At 32.7% G+C, this 16880-nt stretch overlaps 1 protein-coding gene across 1 annotated transcript; it reads right to left on the reverse strand.

Annotated features, from left to right (window-relative positions):
* Window positions 1-3128: 3128 nt before the first annotated feature.
* On the reverse strand, window positions 3129-8851 carry LOC128215196 (uncharacterized). Its single transcript, XM_052921904.1, has 5 exons — window positions 8841-8851; window positions 7164-7293; window positions 6751-6906; window positions 5688-5810; window positions 3129-3782 (listed from the first exon to the last, which is right to left on the reverse strand). Exons 1-5 carry the CDS (start codon window positions 8849-8851, stop codon window positions 3129-3131), a joined length of 1074 nt encoding a protein of 357 aa, XP_052777864.1.
* Between the last annotated feature and the right edge of the window lie 8029 nt (window positions 8852-16880).

The following is a 16880-nucleotide window of genomic DNA, read 5'->3' on the forward strand; positions in this document are numbered from 1 at the left end:
GGCCTTCCAATCTGCCCTGTATTTTATTTTCAGTCGGTATGACATAACAGAGAAAACATTAGCTATGAATAGCTATTGACCGAAATCTATAGGCCATATAATCTTATACGGTTTAATTATGATCACTTTTGTCGCCAGCTCAACAGGCTATACGAACTGATACAACATAAAAGATGGGGTTTTTTAACAAACCGGTTAGATATATTTTAGTGCCCCTAAATGCTGTTCTCCAGTTGGGTAAACTATACCAAGTTTAAAATTAGTAATACTTATGTTAGAATTTGGACGAGAAAGGCATTCGTCTATCAATACAACTTCAAGATGCAGAACAGAAAACTTTATTGGAAAAGCAATAAGATAAATTACATTTATTAAAGAGCAGTAAGTTCATTAAGTGCATATGTACTTTATAAAAACAAGACAAAAGACAATAAGTAGGTTTTTACAGTAAGTTCATTATGTGCATATGTACATTATAAAAACAAGACAAAAGACAAAAAGTAGGTTTTTACAGTAAGTTCATTATGTACATATGTACATTATAAAAACAAGACAAAAGACAAAAATTAGGTTTTTACAGTAAGTTCATTATGTACATATGTACATTATAAAAACAAGACAAAAGACAAAAAGTAGGTTTTTACAGTAAGTTCATTATGTACATATGTACATTATAAAAGCAAGACAAAAGACAAAAAGTAGGTTTTTACTAATATATTTCATGATGCAACAAAAACACACAATTGAGATATTTAAAAGACTCATTCACTCAAAACCATTAATAGAAAATGAAGATTTTGTTCATGATCAAAAATTCAAATCTAAGCTCCATGTTGTGATTGATAATGGAGCAAGAGCGGCAACTGTCACAAAATAATTGTTTGTATTAATTGGTCGTACGATAAGCCCAATTTAGAGAGTGGACAATGTTAATACAGGTTTTGCTTATTCCTAGCTCATTCCTCTGGATCGAATCAGGTGACTTGGCTCGTTATCAAACAGGCTGAGTTTTTAATACCCATAAACATTCAGACCAAATTCGGTGATGATTGGACAGACTGAGAATACACAATTAAGGTGATTTCTATAAATAGGTAATAACTCTCAAATTACTCAAGCAAAAATGTACTGTAATAAACTTGTCCTTAATATCATACCCATACACATTCTGACCAAATATGGTAATATAGTTATGTCTTTAACTCAAAAGTGATAACTCTTGATATAGCCGGTTATCAAACTTATCCAAATATAATGTTGGACCATTTGTGGTAAATTCCATAATCAAATTTATAATTAAAGGGCGATAAGCCGATAACTTATTATTAATCATATATTTGGTTTGATATTTAGTGATCTCCAATGATGATGACAAGCAAGTAACGACAATAGCACTTTCTTTTTTCTGAAAATTAGACGAGTTAAATATGTGACAGAAAAGACTCCAAAACACCATCTAATTTGATTCATTTGTGCTCGATGGAGTATTAAACAATGCTCAAATGAGAATCCGCCGGTTGAAATTTGTTTTTAAGGGAAATTTTATTGACTGAATAAGAAAAATGAACAATGAAGAACTTGAAAAAAAGAAGAAAAGAAATTTATGTACACAAATTTTATGTTAGAAGTGAATAATAATAAAGTAGGTGAAGATCTTTTTTTCTGAACTTAAATTGAATGTTTTTGAATAACTTCAACACTTCTTATTTTCTGTTTTCAGAGTCTGTGCATATTTACATAAATAATGTGAATTGTCCATGGTACGAAGAAGTGACAAAAAGCCAAAAAATTCAAGAGGCAGAAAGATAGGCATTGAATAATACAACTACATGTATAATTAATTTCAATAGCTGGAAATAAGCTCTTACATAACTAATCTTTGTTTTTGCATACAAAAGTTTTGTTTAAAATTAAATTATCACAACATGATATTATTGAAATTGTGCAAATAAAGTTAAATATTTAACCCCTATTTACAGTTATATTTTAAAGTAAGCTCCTAGAAAATCATGATGCTCAATATGATACATTAAAAGGACTTATTTCCAGGTAAATATCATGTCTGAAGGTATTGTTAATCAAATACAATTGATCAAATATCAAGTTTCATATTTTGTGAAAGGGGTATTTCATAGACTATATGAAGTAGAGATTTTATGCATCCAAGGCATACAAAAACATACACCAAAAGCACAACTCAAACAAGAATATCAAGTGCTAGAAGCAATGGATGCTCCCAATAGGCCCTTTTCTTTGATAAGGCAATTCAATGTGCTGGTAGCAGTAAATGGTTGTAACATTTTTATACACAAGTTGAAATAAGTTGGTTTGAGAAGAAATTAAAAAAAAGAAATGAAATAGCTGCGACTGAAATACACAAAGATCCAAGACATGGCCCGAACATAATGATGCAAAAGAAATTTATGGGAGAAATCTAATCAATATGTAAGTTCGAATTTTCTTCCTCTAAGGCCAAACAAAACTACATTTGTTCAGATTACTTGACCCTACCTACGAAATAGGTGTGACTCTACCGTTTTCATAGTCAGTTTGAAACAAAAAAAGAAAAAAGAAAAAAAAGAAAGAAAACATTATTATCATTTTAATTTCCTTTCAACATGTAGTTGAAAACCTTAAATTTTTATAAAGAAGATAACTTTAACAACATTTTCCAATGATGAAAATGTCATTCGTATATAAAGTCTAATAGTAATAAAGGAAGTAGAAAAATGTTCCTATAGAAATTTCAAAGATTACACACAAACATCAAATCTTTGAAAATGAGAGCTCATAATCCAGAAGGCTTAGGCCTAAAAAAAAATACATTTGGTTCGGGTTACCCGACCCTACCTATGGAACAGGCGCCGACCCTACCGTTTTTATAGTCAGTTTGAAAAAAAAAATGTTTTTTAATATGGAGTTTAAACCTTAATTGCTTATACAAGAGATAACTTTTACACCATTCTCTAATGATGAAAATGACATTCTTATATAAAGCCTTATAAAAAAAATAAAAAATAAAAAAAGGCTACCTACCCTACCTATTTTTGAAAAGGATGTAACCCTAACCAAACAATTTTTTTTTAGGCCTTAGCATCCATAAAAAATTCATGTGCATAACCTGTAAATCAATGCTTCCGTTTTTTAACCTTCATTTTGGCCTGCTCATGGTCCCTTTTTTCATGGACTTGTATGGCTGCCAATGCGGTCCTAACATTGCTTGACATTACTGGCGAGTATGGCGTGTACTGAGGAAGGTATGAAACGTATGGCACATTGCAATAAGGCACCCCTACACGACGAAGGTAGCGGTGCCACCATCCCAATTCCTCAGTGGAAAGCCTCCCACTTGCCTCCCACTTTCTCATGTCCCCCATCATTTTTTCAGTTTCCATTTTGCATTTGGGATTGGCCTGGGCTGTGACCTCTCCAGCCAAACTAGGAATGGTCTCTGCGGGGAGGGTTATCACCTCCTCCTTGTCGGATGGTCGTGGCCATTTCTTGAAGCGGATTTGGACAGATGATCCTTCTTGCCGCAAAACAAATTGATGAGGTGTAGATATCCCTACAAACATGCCTCTACATTTCTCCATTGCTTGTTTGTAATCATGTAACCCAGTCATGTGAAGTATGGAAGGAGGTGGAGAGGTAACACATCTCAATGCCTGCATTAAAATGGGTTGCGTTGTAACATTCATTTTTCCTAGATGTGTGGCTACCACAGAAAATGACTGGTCCACATCTTCGTGGGTATGGCCAACCATGAGGAATCCCAGCTTGATCTGGAAAGAACAGAATCTATGAAATACATCAAGAAGCGTGACAATGCTTGTGAGTTGTCCTTGTTAAACAGGGAGCATTGCTAATTATTAACACCAGCGGTAAATATGTGAATATTATCTGGCAACATGACATTGTGTACCAAATCTAATTAAACAAAAATGGCCATGGTCAATTTTTTGTAACTAAAATGTTGTCATCTTTCTTCAAATAAGTTAAAAAACATGAGTTAAATCTTGCCCAAGCTTAACTGTCCATTACAGTTAGACTTCATTTCCACCTAAAATTGAACAAAAGAGTTGTATAACGTCAACACTTATTCATTTGTTTGCGTTCACTCTTAAAGCTGCACTCTCACAGATTTACCGTTTTTACAACTTTTTTATTTTTTGTCTTGGAAAGAGCAAATTTTTGCGATCAGCAAACCAATGATAAAAGATTGCTGACAAAAGATCAGAGCGCAGATTTGCATATTTCCGTTCGAAAATCAATGTTTTATGGCTTAAACCGTTACTAACGCTAATATAAGTACCATTGCAGGCTTATTTTTATAGTACTCCCAGGTCCTACTATGGGACAGCCTAAAGCCAAATATATGATAAACAGTTGAACACTGCTATTCCGAAATTATTTTTCGGTCCGATTTTACTCCTTAGTTTAAGTAAATTTTTGGTCTTTGTTTCCGAAAAGAAAACGTTATTCCGAAGTAATATAATGGTCATGATTCGTTTTTTACACCTATTTATCAATTCTTTTTTTGAACTCTATAGTGTCAAAGTTTTTTCACACCATACTGCTAATGCACTCGGGCATCGGCTTGAAGTGACAATGGAGCACAATAAGTGCTTGTTAAAGAATGACATTGAGCATGGGTGTGTTACAATTATCGATGCCAGAATATGAGCGATTCATTTAGGTGATGTAGTGAGTATATGATTGCTGGTTAATACAATTTGAATATCATTTGAAAATGTCTATCTCATCTGATTTGATCGCCGCATTGCTCACTCGACCCGCTACAAAACAATCCAGATGCATTTTTTTGCTGTCATTTTGTTTTAAAGCTGCACTCTTACAGATTGAAAAAAATAAAAAAAGTTGTAAAAATGGTTTATCTGTGAGAGTGCAGCTTTAAATGCGTTATGTTGTTTTAATAAAGAAGTATAATAAGTTAATAACAAATTATTTGTCAATAATTAAACACTAAATCAACAAATATTTTTTCATACGAATGATAATTAAAACCGAATGTATCGTATTGGTTACTTTTAACCAACATTGCAATCTTCACAACTTAGTATTTCACATCATCTATAAACGCGAACACTGTCATTTGAAGAAAATTGTTAATCAGAAATACCGCTATTCTGAAGTAATTTGCTGGGTCACTCTGATTATGATTTAATGGTGTTCAACTGTATTTCCCTATCTTAAGTTTAAGAAAAAAAATCCGAATTAAAAGTATAAAATTGTTTTTCATGTCCTTTTCTTCCTCTAGTTGTCTTTTACCTGTACTGGATTATCCTAGATCAGTATTAAATATTATCTGTCATGATTTATTGCAATAGATATTTACACCCCAAGGATTGACACTTCAGCCTTTTAAGGTCTTTTGAGAGGGAAAAGAAACTGATTGTAATAGTTTCCTTATTTGCAGGAGACTGAAAAGCTTATTCTTTAAATTGTAAAATATCTGTATATTCCGCAATGCAAATTTTTCCAACTAAAAGAAACCCTCACTGTATTTTCTTGAATGCTGTGATGTTCTGCTATGATATTGTTACAACATAAAAATATTGCATAATACTGATATGCCAGCCTTAAAACAGAAGAATAGGACATTAGATTCTATGTATGACCGATTTTTTTTCCCTTCTATGTTTTTCATGACAGTACAATTTTATTACCTTTTTGAAAACCTTCAGCTGAATCAACCAAGCCATGAAGATCAGCACAAACGCATTCTTATTATCCTTTGCTGAATTGTCACACTGCAGGTACAGCGTTGGTGGCAATTTACCCTCATTGCTCTGGAACAAATATTTTAAAATGTTATTAGTAGAAAACGGTGACAAAAGATCAGATTGCATATTTTCCAAACCATTGCTCCTTGTATTTTGTGAATCATCTTTATAACTGGATTGAAGACATTGAAAGTATATGAATCAGATGATTCTGAGATAAACAAAAACCAAAAAACAACAACAGCCAAACTCTAAATTTGTGACAGTGCAGAGCTTTCAAAATATAAATATTACAGAAATGAAAGCAAAACAAAAATAATATGCGTAGCTTGACCCAGGATTTCAATATTGTATAAAGTGTTGCAACATTGGACTGTAGATAGTCATGGTAATAGTAGTGGAAAGAGTGTTTCTATTTACATCAAAAATGCAAACCAAACTTTGTGATTTTTTTTGGAATCATTTTTACTGCTGTGCCTTGCAAATTTGGAAAACAGTCCACTTTGGGAAAAGTACAAAATCAGGCCAAATTACCTAATATAATATATATGTTTTAACTTTTTATGCATATATATTATGCTCTGAAAGAGTAAGTCTTATCAAGATTTTGTTAATATTTCAAGAAATTCCTTGTTTTATTATTCATTAATGGAATCTGCATTTATCAACTTGGGAAAACAATATACAATTTTGGGGATAATGGACAGTATTTTGCAAGGGGAAACTGTTTAAACAGCCCTAATAGGAGGCAGTTATTTGCACCAAAAACAACAACACTGAAACTGTAAATTTATTTTCACTTAGTTCAAGTACTAATTCAACTAAGGCTTGATATTAGAAAATGTATATATTTGTGATCAATATAAAATACAATTATTAAGACTTAAATTATCTGGGTTTGGTTGAGACAGTTAAAACTTTATTTGAAATGCAAGAGAAATGTATATAGAGAATGATTTCTGTTAATAGAAGTACAGAAAATAATTAAAGTTAACATCAAATTTACCTGACTTATGTCATTAAGGACATACACCAAGGAGTTCAGCATAACATTGGAGTCTGGATGTAGTATATCAGTCCAAGTAATCAGATACAGCCTCTCGAGATGGTGAACACGCACACCTGTTACATGATGTTGCAGTCTTGCGAGGTGGGCATCAACCTGCAATTAAAACCATTTATCAAGATGTAACCATTAAGGAGAATTTTATTTAAAAAAAAAAGAAATAAACAGATTTTCCCCTCTAAATCATAATACAATAGATTATATCTATAGCATATTATTTACTATAATATATTGTTATGGTCATTTTCATTTTACTGGCTATATGACATCTAAATTGGCCAAATCAATGCTCTGTACCACATAAATTTTATTCATATATAATGACAAACAAAAAGAATATTAAAAATATCCACCTTCGAAAACTGTGCAAATGATGGTAGCTTTGTTTTTGACTGGTCCATGTTGTCAATAATAATTGACACATATTTGTCTGGATTGAGGAAGGCCTTCTTCCGGTGCTTATAATACTTTTGTCGGCACAGCCTGAAAAAATATTCACAGAATCCATCATAATATTTACAATCATTTATCATTCCACATACACCCCAATAGGTTACAATAATTACCTTCAATTTAGTGGATTGAACAATGGCCGTTGGTTTCTGAGTTTTGGGAATTTTTTTATACCTAATCACACAAATTTCAAAAAGGTACCATTCCATGGGATGTCCGATGAAATTTAAATGATTGGTGAAATACCATAATTTTGTATTATAAAATAAACATTCTCTTGAAATAACACACCAAACCAAGACTGCCCTTCATTGAATAAACAGACATGTCATTGTGGTAATAAATTCTCTTCAAATGTTTTATATTTTTGCACTACACTTGTCTGTTTTCTAGTGAAAAGGGTAGAACTTGAGGCTTGATATAAGAAACAAGAGGCCCAAAAGGGCCTATGCTGTACTGGCTGGGTTTGTGTGGTCAACATCACTGTTTTCAAAAACCAACCCCTTATGGGTATTTGAATACTCAAAACTGAAGACTGTATCATGTTCGCAAGCATTTATTACACCATAGCATTTTTTATACTATGAGTTTTATGGACATTAAAGCATGTTAGGACTTGCATTGTTATCAGTGTAACTTTGATTTTGAGTAACAATTAGTTCTGGTGTCGGCCTTTTGCTTTTATAGTCCTGTCACTTAATGCTTTTTATATGTGATATATATTTAAGGATTCATACATTTAATTTATTTTTGCATCTAAACTTCTGTCATGTTTAAAATTATTTAATGCACGTCTGTATTTGATAGTTGAGCACTCTCAGAAATGTAATTGTCTTGTGAAGGAACTGATCCGATGGTGGAAGGGGCTTTGTTTTTTCAATTGTTTCTTCGTTTTTAGTTTTAATATCAATTATCATCTGGGAATATTGTTTTGAGATTTGATCACTGAATGTGAATATAGTAGTTTACTAGTATCAAACTCAATTCATAATGGCATAATTTAGACGAACAGTTAACAAATGGTTTTAATAGTTTGTTATAAATTCTGATTTTTATAAGGACAATTTGAATGCCATGTAACATGGAAATAAAATGTTGAAAACATATTGAAAACATATCTTCTGAATTTTCAAACCTGGTTTTGCATTTAAATGTGCTGACAAAATACACTTTTGATGAATGGTTCTCAAATGTGTGTTCATCCTTTATTCCTTATTCAGTAAGAGGATGAAATTCAGTATTTGATACACCATGCAGCTCTTCTAATTTGTAAGCAATTATTTTACATAACATGATATTGAAAGAGCTAGACATCTGATCATACTATTGCGGTTAAAACAACTGACCAATCAAATCTTGCATTTGCAAGCATACCAAGCCCTGGAGTTCAATAAAGGTCAAACAATAAATATATTAAAACGAAAGTAAAGAAAGTAGTCCCTCTAACGTAAACCAGTATGTCGTAAATAATGACCCTGTCACACAAGGAAAAAGACAATTGTCAATAACTAACATAAAATTTAAGTGTTTGTGTACAACGCATTGAATTTTACTTTCTGATGAATCACACCACTTACAACACATGCATTTTTGCATATTTTATTCCAATTTGAATTTAAATGTTCTGTCCACCATAAAATGTCCAGTTAGTTTAAAAATAGCGTTTGTATATATGTATCTGCTCTAATCATGTGATTTTCATAAGCTAGATATATTCACTTAAAACTAGGAAAACATTACGGGTTATTTTTTAAATTGGTTTAGTCTGATGAACAGTCACAAAATATTCTTTAATTGGCAGAAAGGTGTATTATTGGTCTCATACTAATTGGTAATTATTATTCTGGCATGTTTAAAGAAAATACTGAATTTCTCGATTTTGGACTGTCTGGTGTCTAGTCCCTATGTGTGGTTAGTAATCGGTTGCCTAGATAGGAGCGTAAGAAGGGTGCGATGGTAGTGTATTGGCGGTCATGGGTTTAATCCCCAATACAAGCCTATTTATCCCAAAGGTCTTTCCATTTTTAAACTTCAACATTTGATATGCAGGGAAAAGTTTACATAAGTATTAGAAATGACTAAATATATGATTCAGTACAAAGTGAATCTGTCTTTCTTTAGCACTTAGTTTTGCCCTAATGATATACTGTACATATTTACTGTACTGTAGTTTTTAATGGAAGTTTTACCTACAAAATCAAAATGGATAATTAGATTAAATGATGGTGAGTGTGTTAGTGTGTGTGTGGGGGGGGGGGGGTATCCATCATTTAAAGCTGCGCTCTCACACATAGAACGTTTTGTCACCTTTTATATTTTTTATCTTGGAATGAGCAAATTTTTGTGAAAATCCATGGAAACCAATCATATAAGACTGCTTACAAAAAAATAGATCACAGATTTTTATATTAAAATTGTTTTTATGCATTTTTCTACAAAACATTTTCGAAACGAAAATATGAAAATCTGCGATCTGATCTTTTGTCAGCTGTCTTATATTATTGGTTTGCAGATATTTGTACGCAAAAATTTGCCCTTTCCAAGACAAAAATTAAAAAAGTTGTAAAAATGGTAAATCTGTGAGAGTGCAGCTTTAAACAAAAATATAACACTTGGTAGTTCCAAAATTATATGTTGAATACATTTATGAAAGTTATCATCTAAACAATAAATAATCGGGAACAATCATTATGTCAAGGCCATATCATATCTAGATTTTACGTGTCAACATCGACGGTGCCAAGGCTACATACAACTAATTATTGCTGGGGTTTTCTCCCGTAAAATATTCATTAAATTTCTGAGATTTAAAAAAATCATGAAAATGCACTTAATAATCCATCAAAGGTAAATATTTACTTAAAAGTGATGTATCTAAGATAAAAAATAAAGCAATTGAAAGGAATTCGTGTATTTAATAAAATCCGGGGATTTTATCCTGCAGGAGAAAAACCCCGTACTGAAAAGCGGGTTTTTTTTATTTCGCGTTATTTCACTTCCGGTGTCGAAGCAAAATGCTCCTTTTGATAAAAGATAATGTTTTGTGCTAATAAAACTTTTTTTTGATTTTATTGAATCCCCGCAGGATTTTTCCCCAGCTTTGAAAAAGCTGGGGAAAAATCCCGCGGGAGTGTGAAAAACCCCGTGTTTTTTGGCGAAAACCCCGCTGGGGACCGACATTGGCGGGTCAATATAACATACTTCTAAAATCATTTCGAAAGCATAAAACACCAAAATCATACCTAAATGAGGTCTTCTAACTAAATTATAGGCCAGTATTCGACTACATCGTTGTTAGAGGGTACTTGAGTTTGCGAAATCTAGGATTTGCAAACACAAATTGGAGGTCGTTAGAACATAAAAAACAAAAAATCACAAACAAGAAACATGGAAGAACAGCACATAACTCCACAAACAGCACACTGCATACATACTATATATAAAAACTAGGTATGTTTATCAAATCAATACCAATGTCAATACCTCAAAAGTGTGGATAACGCTTACAGGTCAGAGCTTGAAAGGACTGTAACTTTTCCAGACCTCCTGTAAACCATTCATTATAGGATTTCCGGGAAACTCGACATTAATGTTCATCAAGATAAGTAGGGCTGTTGCGTAAAAGTCCCAGGTCTGTTTATCAAGGTCAATTTCAGATTTAAAGGATCAATGTCAAAATTAGTTGATAGGACTCTCGTTGGGACTGAACCTAATCCCGGCCGTATATTTGCCTTAAATTATAGGATTTTCATGACACTAGCCATGAATGATCACCAGCTTAAGCAAAGAGTTAAAAGGTTATAATGATTACTATTTTGATTTGGCTGTACATATACTGTGTCTTATCTTTACCATGCTTGATAGAATTTTCAAAAAGTTGAACTAAAAGTCGAATCCTAGTACGGTAGGTGAGACACAACCGTCATAATGCCAGTTCTGTGTATGTGCGTGCATGCGTCCGGACTGGAATCAAACAACGCTCGTTATCGTGGGCTACTTACTGCATTCAGTTTTAATCTATTTTGAAGACAGCTTAAACCAGATTGCTTACAATTCGTTCCTTTTCATTATCATGTTTTAACATACGCTTCTTTGTACTCTGAAATAAACTAACATTTGAAGCTTATTATTTTAAAAGGCCACTGGCTAAAATATTAATACATTTAGGGAAATACATACAAAACCAGCTCGGCTCGATTTGCACTGTTCATTGACAACAACAGTACATGCAACCTCGAATTTCCCTCTAGCACCGGCTTTAGCGGTATGTTGTTGTTTTTTTCAAAAAGGGATAACATTTTTATATGGAATTGGGGTTACTCGAAAGGGCATTGTGTGCTGATTATCATCCGTCTGGAATGTTTCAAATCAGTTTCGATCTATAAAAAGTAAATATACAAACACAAATGACATACTTTTAAGCAATGCGCTGACGCTACTGACGATAAATCAAGGGCATCCTAATCGGTAATAATTTTAGTAATAATTACACTAAAGCTGCTTAATGATGCTTCTGGAAATAATGTTGATTTTAAGTAAATATAAATTAAATCAAAACCTTAAATCTTCACTTAAATCAATTCAGTGGGTTAGTATACTAGTATCAGCGGAATGTACATAGAATTTACTAATATAATAAATTTGCAAAACCTAAAATGTGCCCCAATTATGCAGAAATGTTCGTTAGTAAAACAAAATTATTCCGAAACCAAGAAAATAAAAAAAAAATATAGGAAAGCAAATAAGCATTCTTAGCTACTACCTTATTAATTCAATTTAAATCTTGTTATTGTGTTTAAAAAATGTTTTTTTGCACGCGCCAGACTACACAAATATATTACCTCTGTTTTCCATTAAACACTATATAAACTCTAATACAAACACAAAAAAGAACAAGAAAACAGTAAGGTCTTCTTTGGAAAGAATTTCCTAAAACATAAACAAGAACATACTATATATTTCAACAATTAATTGAGGGTTACTCGAATATGTCTGACGAATAAATTCATATTAAACACATTGGGGTTATGGCTATTTCAATGTTTCCTGTAATTCAAGTTCCTAGCAAATAGTATGTGCAGATAACGCCAAGCCGGATGTTATTATTCGGTGTAACATGGGTGCACTGCATACCATTATCAGTACATAAGCCTCGTTTCACAAGTATGGGTTTCATCCCTGTAGTTGTCATTGTATTAATGCAGCTGAATGGTTTTGACATGCAAATCGTTTTCTACTCGTCCTACTTTTTTATTTCCATATGCGCAAAGTGGCTATTATTTCATATCAGATCTTGGGCTTTGTCGAAAACTAGTGTTAATAGTCAATAACTTTGATTTCTTAATGAAACGAAGATCTATTCATTCTTTTCCTGTGTTTAAGAACACGAACATTCATTTAATAATTTCTCTCATTATATGGGGTCGTGCCAATCAAGAAATCAGTGTAAATTTGCGTTACAATTAGTTAACTCAAAATAAAATGTAAAGGCTCTCTAACCTGTACAATGGCTTCTATACAGGGACGTATGTACCCTATGAAAACTCATGAATCTTTTGCCCACGTCTGAAACTTATATTTAGACATTCGACTTTGGAACTGCAATGATCTTTTAGGTTTGGATGCCGAAAAGTGTATGTTGTCTACGAAGCTTAATGGAAAAAGGCTACTGTCAATCGGGGGGTAGAAGTAATTTTCTCAGGAAAAACAACGAATATACTTAATTGCATTAAAGGCCACCGTTGTTTTAAGACATAATCTATCCGATGTGTAAATAGATTATTCAATAAGGGAACATAAAGTGCATGTAAAGACATTGTATACACGTACGGCATACTGCACGTGAAACTTTCTACAGACATGGCCTTTCAATTTAGGGATTTAAGTGCGCACTTTTGTGAACACATTTATCATTATTTAAACTAAATTACAGCTGTGCACAAAAAGGAAATTACTGATATAGCTAACAAGAAATTATTCCTTCTGTATTTTGGTACATTGCAATTTTATCCACGGAAAGATCATGAAATGATTTATTTCCTGACAGTGTCGTTAGTCTACAACAAGATGGAAATAAATGGTCTCAAATAGCAAATTCCCAACCTGGAAAACATTCCGAAAGTTTTTTACAATAAAGCAATATGTTAGAGGGACTGTAAAAAACCCATCATATTTCAATGTCATATTTTTACCCTCATATACTTATTTTACTGTTTGCTGGGCCATGCTGTTTCGATAACTTTAACGCCATTGCATTAATGGTTGTTGTGGCTGTAGCTGCTGTTGCTGTCGCGGTTGTCGGTGCTTTTGGTTCTGACAATAGCGAAACAATATTTCATTAAATGTATGTAAACTATAATGCACTGGAGAACAAACCAAAATATCAATTATTATATCCTTTGTTTGCCGACGAAATATAATCTTGGAGGGTTAAGATGCCAAACACTTCTGACTCAGTGTCTTGATATGGAATCACTAACGACGAAAACTTTCATATTGCTTTCATTTCAGATGAATCCATATTAGAGTAAAAATGATTTAACTGCGTTTTATGGTATTCTCTTGGAAAGTTCATGTTGCTTTTGTGTCAAAGGTGACATGACTCTAGTTGCTATATATAAACTAGAGGTGAATATCTGTTTTTCGAGGTGTGCCTCGTATTTAAGAAGTAAACGCTTCATTAATTTACATATTATGATATAGAGTAGACCTATGTTTGTAACTGACAAATCGGTTTGCATTAACTGCATATAAATAGTTTTATATTAAAAAATAATTTGCATTCTAACGCAAAAAATGCACTAAAACGTGATATGTTTTTGGTTAAAAATCGTTCATTGTTTTCCTTTTCCAAGAACCAATACGAACTGGTGCAATAAGGCAAATAACCCCGGCTTTTATTGCTGTCGAGTCATGCCTCCTGTTCGAGTGGAAACGAGCGTCAAATTTCATTTCATGGTCTCGTTTGATGCATCACTAGTCCTCGAGGTTTCCATCGTATAAGCGTTTGTCGCCATAATATGTTCATCGTCTATTTCATGTATGAATGTGTACAAACAGCAGCTTCGACATACAGAATGTTAATGACAAAAACGGCATACTGTTTTCGATAAGGTTTCAGTAAAATGAACACACTTCATTGTGTCCTTGTAAGCTCTCTATCTGGTTTTATACATACTTATTAACAGTTTGTACCCCACAAATACAACTAATATACAGTATCACGAAGCCTTAAAAAATACTACTACAATACCCGTAAATCCTTGAAATCGATATCCAATCTAAATGTTTCATACGAGAACAAGGCTCAATATACTAACTTGAACAATAAATGCTTTTAATCAACCTTTTTGTCCCACAAAATCAACGAATAAGACGAACAAAGTGGTCAATTCTATTTTTTACGTTTGACAATCCTATATCCCATTAACATAATACGTACACACAATTATTTTAAGTGATGTTAAGTCTTGATAGTTAAATTAAATAGATTTGAATAAAGGGCACAACAGCAATAGGACAAACTCCAAAGGTGAGATTATACTAAGCTGTTATTTATATTCTCGAATTGAACTTAGACGAAAGGAAGCATTTTAATGTTAATATAAAATTAAGGAAACCATAGTAGAGACATTTTCTCCACATAATACATGATTGTAAATGCATAACGTTTCATTAGCTATGTAATGAAATAATTATGTTATAACACTACTTCGAATTGAAGCATCAGCTCATCACAAAGCTTCTTTGAAGCTTAACAAACAACAAGAGTACACAAGTACAAAATCCTTCCAAAACGGAGTTGTGCCATTAGCAACAATTACAGTAGGGGTTTGCCTGCTTGAGCTTTCTCTGAAGATCAGAAAAGCATAGTATCTTACAGCCTTTTCTGCCAGACAAGCTCACTGACACGCCTTTAAGATTGAAATGTTGCTACGAAGGTTACGTCCTGAAAGTCTGATCCATGCAGATTGCGACGCTTAAATTCGGCTTTTTATATATACTTTTTAAATGTGTTACAATACTTTATTACACCCAAGCTTAGATACCTTTCTCATTCAGATAAGATTTAAAAATATATGGCAGAAGTGACCACAATAACATGAGGTTACTTCGCGTATCTTCAAGATCAAGGTCCCAGCAACATTTTCCATATATGCCTCATTCATGGTCTGCAATAAAGGTATTCTGCAGAAGTGATTACCACAACATTGGTATGTTTTGCGCATAAGATCCGTGTTTCAATCTTTAAAGTCAAGGTCACAGCAACCTTTTGATCATAGTATGGGTCCGTATGTCCGTCCTGTTTTTGTCTAGTCTGCATCTTTCTCATTCATGGTCCGAATTTTAAATTATCGATCTAGATTTGGTGAATTTTTTAGGGTTACAAAAGGTGCTAACAAGGATAAGGGATAATACAAGCACTATATAAGTGAACTGTTTCCCTTCTTTTTTGTCTCTGCCTCAAGTGTTTTCTCAATCAATCCAGCATCTTATGGAAACTGTTTTCATTTAAAATTCCCTGTATTAGTTTTGGTTGGAATTTGAGGCAAAAAAACTTGCTACTATCGGCTTTATTTCACACTAATAAAAAAAATGATTTGTTTTGGCAATAGCATGCACCAAAAAAAACAACTTTCCATCAGCAGTTGAATAAGATTTTCAACCTATGTTTGTGTAAAAAAACAAAACCATGTGAATTATAACACACTATAAACGGCTGTTCACTGTACAAACAACTACCTTAAACAATACCTTTATGCTAATTTGAAATGCTTTTAAAATGTTGACAAATTGATGTTCGTTAAATAAATATATTTGTTTTAAAAAAATAGCGGCAATCATCCAAGGCCACCACTTATGGTAATATACAATAACGCGCTCATTCTTTCTAGTAAACCCTTTAAAAATAAGAAAATTACTATGGTGGTGCTCATTGCAAAAGGTTTTTAGAAGACTAAACTACAAAAAATACAGCCAGTGAAATAATTAAAATATCATTTTCAGAATTTAGCTCCATCATGTCAATAACCATATGCATAATTTATAGGACACTGGTGCCGAAATATCTCGCGAAAAGCTCATCGGCTTTAATAATACCTAAGGACGCTTGAGCGTTAAGACAAGTTTTATACTCCTAATGGGTATAGTGTATACTTATAACGTGTTTTTGTTCGATTCCAAATATTCCATAGATTTGATAAACAAATAATAAACTTTTAGATGGGAAATATTTATTATACAATATATCCTTTAACGATTTTACCTTTTTCAGAAAAAAATAATTTTTCAAGTACTTTATTTTAGCTGTAGGTGAATATATATTATCAACGTTCAATATCTTTTGGTCGCTTTTTAATCTGGAAATTAATCCTTGCACGCGTGAGTCAAACAATCCTATTCAAACTCATTTAATGTCGGATGGTTTATCATGAGACGACTAGTCATGTTATCTGCTGTCCTAACAAATCTATTTGCGGAAGTCGAATGCTTCGCCATGTCAGATTTTTCTGTATTTCTGTAGTTGACATCATGTTAATTATTGCAATATGCACCAATATTTTAGACACCACTTACTTGATTTTTTTTATATTAGTATAATCATTTAGAGAATGATT

Source organism: Mya arenaria, chromosome 13 (genome assembly GCF_026914265.1).
Source record: "Mya arenaria isolate MELC-2E11 chromosome 13, ASM2691426v1".
Lineage (NCBI taxonomy): Eukaryota > Metazoa > Mollusca > Bivalvia > Myida > Myidae > Mya > Mya arenaria.

Bases quoted from the DNA above. Each gene is read 5' to 3' on its own strand.
- LOC128215196 (XM_052921904.1), bottom strand. The intron at 5,811-6,750 runs GTAAATTTGATG...TATTTGTTCCAG, and splicing joins TCCTTAATGACATAAGTCAG to AGCAATGAGGGTAAATTGCC. The intron at 3,783-5,687 runs GTAATAAAATTG...TGTTCTTTCCAG, and splicing joins AGCTGAAGGTTTTCAAAAAG to ATCAAGCTGGGATTCCTCAT.